General features: G+C 42.2%; 1 protein-coding gene across 2 annotated transcripts in view; it reads left to right on the top strand.

Moving 5' to 3' along the window:
- Nucleotides 1-222: 222 nt before the first annotated feature.
- The window catches only part of SLC12A2 (solute carrier family 12 member 2), a 103,706-nt gene continuing 92,415 nt past the window's right edge, over nucleotides 223-11,513 (top strand). For both annotated transcript variants that reach the window (XM_044228371.1, XM_044228363.1), the window contains exon 1: nucleotides 223-1,014. In XM_044228371.1, the coding sequence (XP_044084306.1) occupies nucleotides 283-1,014 (732 nt within the window). In that variant the 5' untranslated portion in view covers nucleotides 223-282. The remainder of the gene's footprint in view (nucleotides 1,015-11,513) is intronic.

Genomic DNA, 11,513 nt, shown 5'->3' with positions numbered 1-11,513 from the left:
CCCGCCTCCCGCGTGCTGCTGCCGGAGCCGCCACCGCTGCGGCCCCGCCGAGGCTTTAAACAGCGGGGCCCGCCCCGCGCCCACTGCACTCGCGCGCCGATTCGGCTGCCGGCGGCGTTTGTGCCGGTCCGGGCTAGCGGCGGCGGGCGGGCGGGCGGGCGGAGGGGCGAGCGATTCCGTCACCTGGCGTTGCGGCCGCGGGCACCGCCGGCGGGGGGCGCGGAGGGCGTGCAGCCCGCGACGTCCGCCAAGCTCTCGGAGTCTGCCGGGGGTCTGGCAGCGATGGAACCGGGGCCCACGGCGCCCTCCTCCGGCGCCCCGAGGCTGGCCGGGGTCGGGGAGACGCCGCCAGCTGCCGCGCTGGCCGCCGCCGGGGTGGACCTGCCCGGCACGGCCGTGCCCTCCGTGTCGGAGGATGCTGCGGCCACGAGCCGGGGTGGCGGCGGGGTCCGCGGTGAGGGCGCCGCGGCGGCCGGGGACGGACTGGGCAGACCCTTGGGGCCCACCCCGAGCCAGAGCCGCTTCCAGGTGGACCTCGTTTCCGAGAACGCGGGGCGGGCTGCGGCGGGCACGGCGGCTGGTGCAGGGGCTGGGGGGAAGGAGACCCCAGCGGACGGGAAAGCTAGCGGCGAAAGCGGGCCAGGCAAGGGCAGCGAGGAAGCCAAGGGCCGCTTCCGCGTGAACTTCGTGGACCCGGCTGCCTCTTCATCTGCTGACGAGAGCCTGTCGGATGCGGCAGGGGTCGGAGGCGACGGGCCCAACGTGAGCTTCCAGAACGGCGGGGACACTGTGCTCAGCGAGGGCAGCAGCCTGCACTCCGGCGGTGGCGGCGGCAGTGGACATCACCAGCACTACTACTATGATACCCACACCAACACTTACTACCTGCGCACCTTTGGCCACAACACCATGGACGCCGTGCCCAGGATCGATCACTACCGGCACACCGCAGCGCAGCTGGGCGAGAAGCTACTCCGGCCCAGCCTGGCCGAGCTCCACGATGAGCTGGAAAAGGTGAGCTCTCGCAGCCCTCCCTCATTCCCCAACCACTGGTCCTCGCTGACCGCGGGATGTGGCCGCTGGCTCGCCGCGGGTGAGGTGGCAGGAATGGACGGGCACGACTCGCTGGCATCTCTGCTGTCAGCTGTCAAGGGTGGAACTGCCGAGGAATGTAACTTAATCTCTTAAAAGTTTGCAGCGGGTTAAGCTAGTTAGGTAATAGAAGAGAGATTGCTTTTAACAACCCTCACCATCCACTTGTGTATCTGGTGTACGCTTTCTTTCTCACTCACCCTTAAGAGTCATCCTTCTGAATGACACTGTGCTTGTGGGCCCCGAGGAGGGAATGTGCGGGAGGTTTTGGTGAGGGTGTCTCTGGGGAGAGAGTGGAGAGCACCTGCCATCTGTGTCCATTTTAAAGGTCGTATTGTGTAGCTTATGTATACCCATTAGGGGTCCCGAGAGTGGGAACAGTGGTGTTTGAAGGGAAAATCTTAACAGGGTGTGTTTGTGGTCTATGAATTATTAAGGCTCAATTACTGCTCTCTTGAATATCCTTTGAAAAATCTTGGGATACGCTCTTCCTGGTAATGGCATAAATCTATTTTTTATTATGTAAACTTTTCGGGAGAGGACTGTATAAAAAGTTGGGGGACTGCAAAGTGTAAAATAGGGGGAGGGGAAAGACTGAAAGAGAAACAAGAGAATTGTTTTTTTTCCTGTGGAGGATGTCTAGAAAGATCTTCTGGGGTCTTGCATAAGTAGTTACACTTTGTGAACAGAAACCATCCCTAAAAGTCTACTGGTTTCCACATAGTTATTTTTTACGGCCACATCCAATTTTTATTTCTTCAGGGTGTAAAATTACTATTTTGAGATAAGCTCAGTGCTTTTGAAAATTAATATTTAACTTTTATGAGTTGGGATTATTTGATGTTTGTTTTAACAAGTGTAAAAGGATTATGTTGATGAAATTTTGTGAATCCAGAGTTGGTACCACCATAGGCTGAGATGTCATAGTGTGGAAAAGTTTGAATAGAGAAAGTATGTAATTTCTTCAGGTGTGATTATTTGCTCACATACACTCATTTCATGCAAGACTCTACTTGTCCTAGTGTTTGATAATGAAACATTCATACATTTTGAAATAATTACAGAGGTCTCAATCCTTACAGCTTACTGATTCTTTAAAAGCCTGACATCATTTAGCTTTGGATAATACTACTCCTGTTACTCCCTTACAGTATTTTGTTATATCAGAAGAAAAACAGTTTTTAAGACACTTATTTATACTCTTGTAGTTTCTTTCAAAAGAAAGAAACTTGTAGTTTGTTTTTATCCCTGCCAAACTCCAAATCTCTGTAAAGTAGATGTATAGCTGGTAATTTCCCTTTCATTATAGCAATTTTATTATTAAAAATACCATAAGCTATATTTTGGATTGATTGCACCAAAGCTGAACAGTTAAGTAGTAAGGCAGTCTATATTTACCCCAAGTTTTTAAAAGGGTTTTTGAATTGAAGGATATTATATACCTTGAACTTGTAAATATCCTAGGAAAGTTTTTGTTACTCTTAAGTTTTCTGAACAACAGAGCTCTTCAAGTTCTCCAAAACATGAGGGTTTTTTGGGCATTTTGGATCCATTTACAGTGTCTCAAAAAGAAAACTTGTTTAGTTAGCTGTATATCTGAAGCAACTATCCAACCTGTGAGCCTCATCTTCCTCAGCTTCCATGGTTATTTTGAAGATTAGAAAAGAAAAGGACATCAAGGCTCATGTTCAGTGCCTAGAAGATAATGGCTTGTATAGTTATTGTTTTGATCTGTCTTGGCCTATCAGAAAGTACACATACTCTAGGGTTTCAATTTAGATTCTCTTAATTCCTACATGATGAATGTAGTGTGTAAATGTTATGTTCATAGCTCCATTTATGCAACAGGTAGTATATGGAATTCTTTGTAGTTTTGATTTGTTTTGTTTTAACCTTCTGCCACTTGGGAGAAGTGACCTTTATGGTCAGTTTAAAAAGTTTATTAGATAGTAACTAAGCATAGTACCTCATATGGAAAATAATTTTGTTCAGAATTTCACAAATGGACTGAAGAAACATGTCATGTTAAGGAGTACAGATCTGACTATGGAGACTGACCGCTGTTGAAGGAGGGTAGGAGAGGTTCTAGCATAGTTTGACTAGATCCTCACCATGCCTAGATTTACTTTTACCTCCATGAAGCCTATTCTAATGCTTCTAGCCCTCAGTGAATCATAATATTTAGAATTTTGTAACATTTAATTCTAGCACCTGATTGAATGTCACATAATTTACTTTGATTAATAAGTGCTTCAGTATGCGCCTTAACTGGCTCTAACTCTCTACTAGGCTCTACAAAAGATCAAAAGAAGTAAAAGACAAGCACTTTAGAAACTTGTTAGGGGAGAGGACTATATAGTCTTTCTTCCTCTTGTTTTCCTTTCTTTACCCACCACTGTGACTTTAAAGATTTTTCCCCTGAAAATCCACGTGAAGTAGAATAGGGTGCTTCCATGGTGTGTATTACTGACTTGTGCAGCCTTTGTAGAGCCAGGACTCATGAGTTTTCCATTGGTCAAATTTTTATTGGAGAGAGGAGTTTCTTAAGTGTTGGCCACATGGCTTTTGGTACTGTGGCATGATGGAGTGGTTAGCAGAACATATACTGACTTTGTCTAGATACACCTTAACCAAATGGTGGCACAAATAAGATAGGTACAAGCTTTATTTTCAGGGCTTTGTGAGGAAAGTGTAAGATACTAGTAAGGCTATAAAAGGACCTAATTTTAATTGGGGTTGGGGAGGCCTTTTTCAAGAAGTGAGACATTGAAGCTAAAACCCAAAGTATAAGTTTATGATAGGGCAGGATAGCATTCCAGGCCAAAGAGGCCCTATATGTAAATATACTGAGAGGAGAGAGTTGTATGTCCAAAGAACTATAAAGAGGCCAGGAGAAGATGTTATTATAAACATAGTGGCAAGTTATTGAAGGATTTTTTATGAGGTGGCAACATGATCTGTTTTGTTATACCATCTCTGGCTGCTGGATAAAGAATGGATTGGCAGGAACAACAATGGAAGCAGGGAGATCCAAGCTATTACCCAGTTACAGATAGTAAGAGTTGGTGGCAGAATGAATCGTATGCAGGTGGATTGGATGTGGGAGTGAAAGAGGAGCTGATTCCCAGGTTTTGGTCTTGAGCAACTGAATAGATGGTGTTACTACTGAGATGGCAAATGCAGGAGAGGAACTAGATTTGAGAGCGGAAAGAAGGAATTGTGTTAGAATGGTAGTTTATATTTTAGTCCAAGAGTCATTTTGAGGGAGGGGGACAGAATACATGTTATATCTGTATAAGTGTGTGTACGTATGTGTTTGTATAAGTATTTATATACACACAGGTATGTACACATGTATGTGTATATATGTATGTGTGTATATACACTGGATATCTAATATAAAGAAGTGTAGGTATATATATGTATAGATAGGGAGAGTCTCAAATCATGGACTTGAAATGACTTAGGGAGAGTGGGAAGGTAACAGAAAAGAAATGAAGTCTGAGTTTAGGTGTAGAGAATGTATAAAGGTTTGTTAGATGTTGTGGAGACGTTAAAAAGGGAAGCGAGAAGGAGCTGCTAGGCTGGTGAGAAATAGCCAGGATAGCACTGTCGGGGAAGCTGAGAAAGGAGTTTTAAAGAAGGCAGAAACTCCTCAGGGCTCTTACCAGGAAGTGGGGTTTTTTTTGTTTGTTTGTTTGTTTTGTTTTTTACTCTTTTTTTCAAAAAGTAAGTTCAAAGTACTGATTCTTTCCCCTACAAGGAGAAATTTAAAAGTGGAGGTCAAACAAATTAATATTTGATGGGCAGCTTCAACACATGTAATGGAAAACATGATCAAATGTGGAAAAATTGAGTGGATGACCTGTAATAGCTTCTACAGGATTAAAGCATTATTAAAAACCCTTTTACAGGTACGATTACCTTTGCATAGTTGTCCTTAGTCAAGGCATGGGAGCTTGGAAGATCACAGAGTTTTGGGTGTGATTCATGCCAGGACGTAGTAGCTTCTGTTTGTTATCTCTTCTTCTTCCTACCTGCCCCACCCCCCCCACCCTGCTCGACCTGCTCGGAGATGGTAGGGATGTTGAAGAGGACATACTGTGGGTTATCAGCATCATCCCTTTGCCCTGACTTCGTGAAAGTGATATAACTGAGAGAAATGAGGAGGAATGATTGCGATAGTGTAGTGATAAATATGACTGTGACTTTCGTAGAATCTGAGCTTGGGTCTCATGTATCTCCATACATAGAACAGGTACTTAATATACATTTGTTCACTGAATGTGTCAGGATAGTCAGTTCTTCCTTCTTAAGAAGGGCTTTAAAACATTAAACAGTATGTCATCTCCATTAACTTGTGTAGCTGCTTCTTTTAGTGAGCTGTATTGACTCTGGGACAAGAAATTTCGGACACTACTAATGACTTTATTATATAACTTCGGTCCTTGAAGTTTCCTGAAGGAAAGAATGGGTCACATCCCATAAACGGGGGAGGAATAGAGGAGTTCCCAGCCTAAATAAAGGTAGGACCATGATAAGAAATATTTGCACATGGCAAAGTCAAATATCAAAGATTGTGCACTTTTGGCAGCTGCTTCACCGTGCTAAACCCATGCCACTTGAGGTGAAGTGTGATTTATCCATAACACTGTATGTAGTCACGCAGGTACACACCAGCTGACTGCCTGGGTAGAAGGAGAGAGAGGCCTTGGGATTTAAAATGTGGCAGAACTGTACACTGCAATCATAATTGATGTCTTCTCTGTATGTGTTTGTGTTGCTATACTCACAGTCCCAATCCCATGAGACTGGAATAACGTATCTCAGTTCTTATGTGTTAAGTGTATCTGTTTTAAATAATTTTTACTTACATGTTTTATGTAAGTGTTTAGAAAGTCCAAAGTACTAATCCTTTGGTTCCATGCTGAAGTGACATGAATTTATTTACTCAACAAAGCCTTACTGAGCACAAACAACAGCACTGTTTAAGTGCTGGGAGTAGAGCTACAAATACAGCCAAGTCTCGGAGATTTCATTCTAGTCATAGGAGTCAGTAAGCAAATAGGTCCACATGGCTAGATGGTAATGGCCTATGAGGGTAGTCAGAGAAGGCCTCTCTGATGCTGAGCAGAAGGGAGTGAGGGATCAACCCTTACAAATAATGGGAGGAGAAGAACAGTCCAGGCAGGTGAATGATGAACATCAAGACCCTGAGGTGGAAGTGTGCTTGGCGTTACAGAAACAAGGAGGCCAGCAAGATGGGAGGAGCAAGAGGAAGAGTGATAGGAGAGGTCAGAACAATAATGAGGAGCAAACCTGAGATAACCATGTTTGATATAATGAGAGGTATTGAGATGCTGGGTGTGTTAAAAAGGTAAAATTATTGGAATTTGTTGCTGTTTTCGATGAGGGGTATATGGAAAGATTAATGCCAGGGCTTTCCCCCTTTTTAGAATGGAGTTGATATTTATGGAGATGGGGAAGACTGTGGGAAAAGCAGGTTTGGGAGGTAGACTCGAGTAGGGTTTCATTCTGCAAATTAGTTCTATAATGGGGCAAATATTAATAAAATGGCAGCTACTGGTTTGTGAAATAATAGTATTTAAGAAATGGGTTTTAGTTTGTATCATAAAAATGTGCTTTTATACTTCAGATTTTAGGGAAGGTTGTGAAAACCAGTAGTTTTTGAAAGAGGATACAAAAGGGTGTGCAACTAGTGGGTCAGTTCCAGAAGGTGAAAGGGTGAGGGATGGACACGAAGGAAAACAACTTAAAATATTCAAGTTAAAAACGTATCAGTGGTCAGGCACCTGGATGGGTTAATGGGCTAAGCATCCATTTCTTGATTTTGGTGCAGGTCCTGGTCGTAGCATTATGCGATGGAACCCAACGGTGGGCTTTGTGCTCAGCAAGGTGTCGGAGGTCCTCTCCCTCTCCCTCCGCCTGCGTGTGTGCGTGTGTGTGTGTGTGTACACAGGCATGCACACATGTGCTCTCGTTCTCTTTCAAATCTTAAAAAATTATCCATTGGGATCTATAGTCTCTCATTTAACGTATGAAAGCTGGGGGCACCTGGGTGGCTTAGTTGGTTAAGCAGCTGCCTTCTACTCAGGTCATGATCCAGGAGTCCTGGGATGGAGCCTCCTGTCAGGGTTCCTGCTCAGCTAAGAGCCTACTTCTCATGGTGCTCTCCGGCGTGTATGCACACATGCTCTTTCTCTCTCTCTCTCAAATAAATAAATAAAATCTTTAAAAAAGTAAATATGAAATCTGTCTTCCACCACTGGCTACTTTATCCTTTGATATTTTACTAGAATCTGTATTACTGCTTTCTAAAAGCTATTATGAAAACCTGAGTACTGACACTGACAGAGAACTCAGGGATGTCTAGAAGAAGGGGAGAATCTGAAAAGCAAAAAATAGCTTAGTGGAATGTTGTCTCTGTGCAGAAGCTAATTACAGCAGGTGATTTGTAGTGCCCCTGGGCTCTGAAATTTCCCTGCTTTAAATTTTCACTATACTGTTCCTGAATATTGACTAATTAGATACTCACCTAGGTTAAGAATTGCAGAAGCATTTGAGATGGCTCTTTGTTAGGTTCATGTGAATTAGTTCCTTCGACAATGTGGCTTCTAACATAGTTCAGTATGTGAGTCATTTCAGCACTTTTGGAGGATAGTTGGCTTTTTAGGGTAGGCTTGATTTTTCCAGTGGAGATTTAAAGGACCCATGCAGATCCTGAACTTCTATGCCGTCATTTTACTTAGTTAATTCTTCTCAATGTTACCAGTGATCTCCGCCCTATTATCAAGTCCAGAAGAATACCTTCTCCCTCCCCTGTCCCATCTCCCATCAACATTCAACCTTCCAGCAGTATTTGATTTTCTGTTGAGGTCTTTTTTCTCTTTTCTAGGGCTTCTGTAGCACCATTTTGTCTTTTAACTCTGCGTTTCTTTCAGTCCAGTGTCTTATGCAGTCTCCTTTATCTCCAAATTGGCCATCTTCAGGGTTAGATTCTGCCATTTCTCCTCACCCTGTCTTTCTTTTTCTTCCCTATGCTATATGATCTGTAGGCTAATGAATTCCAAAATTTTGTGTCCTACCTACAATCCCTTTGCTGAATTGAGGACATCTAGTAACTGCTGGATTTTTTTCTCTAATCTTAAAGACACCATGTACTCACAAATTTAGGATTTTCTCCCTCCCGTTCCAAAAGCAAATCAGCCTAAGCCTCTTCCAGTTTGCCCTAGGTCTGCATGGATGGTACCACTATTCTTTGTGTTACACTGGTGAGAAGTGTATTAGTTGTCCTTGATGCTTTCTCTAATCGTTCCACATCCAGTTTATCACCGAGTTCTATCACCTTTATTTCCAAAGTTTTTTTTTTTTCTTTCATCTTCACTGCTACTATCCAAACCCAAACTGTAGCATGTCCCTCTATAGCCTTCTAACTGGGTTCTCTATTCACTGTGCTCTCCCATCACTATTGTGCCCAGAATATTTTTAAAACCAAATTGATACGTTATCCCTTGGCTTAAAACTAGCCCTGCATTGTCTAGGTCTGGCTTACCTCTTCTTCAGTGTTTCAGTTACTCAGTGTCATAGTACTTCCTTTTCCATAGGGCCTTTGTACATGATACTGTCCATGAACTCTTGCTCCCTTCTCCCCCATACATACACTGTTAACTTTTCAGTTTTAAGATTTTGCTTCAGTCCTATTGTCCTCAGAGGAAGCTTTTATTCTCTAGCTAGGACAAACCACTTTTTCCCTGAGATACTTTATTTCAGTTAATAATAATATATTTATTAATGTGGTTATTTGAATTGGCTTGAGTTGACTTCAAGGTCCATGAGAAACAGACTATGTGGCTACTTACCATTATGTGTCCCTAGTACCTTGTATATAGGCTTGAGGTAGCAGACCCTCAGTCAATACATTTTCAGTAATGGAACTCCTTCTTTGTAAATCAATGGACCACAAAAGAAAAATTCTTTGACATACCCTATATTTGTTATTTAGAGTCTCTAAAGGACATTTGACAGATTACCGTGATAACTCACATTTGGAGTTTAAGAAGCAGAAGAGCTCAGAGGTACCTGAATGGCTCAGATGGTTAAACATATGCCTTCGCCCCAGGTCATGATCCCAGGGTTCTGGGATCCAGCCAATGTGTTGGGCTCCCTGCTCAGTGTGGGTGGGGCATCTTCTTTTCCCTCTCTCTTTGCCTCTCCCCCTGCTTGTGCTCTCTCTCTCTCTCTCCCAAACAAATAAATAAAATCTTGGGGGGAAAAAGCAGCAGCAGAAGAGCTCAGTAACCTGTCCAAAATTACAGGACTTGTGATTTTCCTGAGTCAGGGTTGGAACTTGGAGCAAATATTCTGATTCTAATTGGTGCTAATTCCAGTATGATATAGTTTAATACTGTATACATTTTTGTTACTTTATGATTATTTTCTTTTTAAAATACCCATGACAGTTGTTTTTTAGCTCATTGAAGATAAGGTAGAAAAGATTTGGACTCGTCCATTTTATCATATAAATGTATCTTTTTCTAGTTGGAAAATTTTCAAAAAAATTACATAAGGAAATTTCTTTTTTTTTTTTTTTTTTTTTTTTTTTTTAAGATTTTACTTTTAAGTCATCTCTACACCCAACATGGGGCTCCAGCTTACAACCACTGACTAAGAGTCGCATGTTCTACCCATTGAGGGAGCCAGGTACCCCTAAGAAAGTTTGTTATAAATGGAATCTTAGTTTTTGTTTGTTTCCTCTGCCTTTCCCTATCCATACACATCTCTCAAAAGGACTACATTTTTAAATGTTCTAGGGCTGCGCCTTATGATACAATAACCAGTAGTTATATATGGCTGTGAAACTAAGTCTAAATTTAAGTTAAAAATTCAAGTTTTCAGTTACTAGAGCCACATCTTAAGTGCTCAAATACCCACATGGAGCTAATTGCTATAGTATTGGATCATTGGAGAGCTGGAACATTTTTATCATTACAGAAAGATCAGTTAGTGCTGTCAAAGAAAGTGATATTTAAAGGGACTTCTTTTCCTTTTTTCATTTCTTTTCTTCCACATTAAATAGTCACCCCTAGTTTAAAATTATTAAAGTCAAATTTTCTTGTAATGTTGCGTGGCATCCTTCCTTACATAAAGGTGTTTAAACATATTACTCCATCCATGAAGTATTTATTGGATCAGTGGAATGTACCTATTTCCATCTGAGAATGGAAATCTGGGTCTTTAATTGGAAAGGCTATGAAGAATTTCTTTTTTTTTTTTAACGATTTTATTTATTTATTTGACAGAGAGAAATCACAAGTAGATGGAGAGGCAGGCAGAGAGAGAGGGGGAAGCAGGCTCCCTGCTGAGCAGAGAGCCCGATGCGGGACTCGATCCCAGGACCCTGAGATCATGACCTGAGCCGAAGGCAGCACTTTAACCCACTGGAGCCACCCAGGCACCCGAATTTCTTAATATTGTACAAAGTGTTGAAGTATCCAAAGCATTTTAACTTATATATCTGTATTTGGTGTTCAAATATATCTTTGAAGGAAGTAGGTTTTAAGAGGGTCTTGGAGTAGCAATATGATTATACAAGGTTGTGGTTTGCCTACAGCCATACAACTAATACTTAGGCTGAATCTTTCTGAAACTGGGTCTTTCTCTCTTTATCTTTTTTTGTGAACTAGTGATTTCAGAATTTTTAAAAGAATCACCTGGACAAAACTACCTCTTTACCACAGAATATATATGTAGTTTTTAATAAGCTTTCCTGGTGATTCCCAGAGAGCTAGGTTTGAGAACCAGTGTCCCAAAGCATGTTGAGAGTCTTACACTTTGGTTATGTCTATAACAGTAGTACATTTGTTATTTTTTTTTTAAAGATTTTATTTATTTATTTGACAGAGTGAGATCACAAGTAGGCAGAGAGTCCCGCAGAGAGAGAGGGGGAAGCAGGCTCCCCGCCGAGAGCAGAGAGCCGAATGTGGGGCTCCATCCCAGGACCCTGAGATCATGACCCGAGCCGAAGGCAGAGGCTTAAACCATTGAGCCACCCAGGTGCCCCTACATTTGTTATTTTTTTGATGTGGTGATACTCAACTTTGGAATACCCTTATATGAATAAGTGTTAACTCTGAAAGATCTGACTTTAACCTTTCAGTAACTCTATACTGCATTACATTAAGTTACCAATTTTTGGAGATCTGCCATGTTTCAGGAGCTTCCTATAGTCTGGGTATAATAGACTTCCAAACCAGGTAAATTATAGATAAATTCAGGCTTATAACAATTTGCCCAAGTCTCATAGCCTGTAAGTGACAGATGGCTGTTTTTAAACCTGGGTATGTTAATGGATAGCTCACATGCAAGGTATTAGGACAAACGTGTATGTTTATTCAGTGGCC

This window comes from Neovison vison, chromosome 1, assembly GCF_020171115.1.
Source record: "Neovison vison isolate M4711 chromosome 1, ASM_NN_V1, whole genome shotgun sequence".
Lineage (NCBI taxonomy): Eukaryota > Metazoa > Chordata > Mammalia > Carnivora > Mustelidae > Neogale > Neogale vison.
Note: the sequence above shows the minus strand (reverse complement) of the source record. Positions and strands in the feature narration are given on the sequence as shown.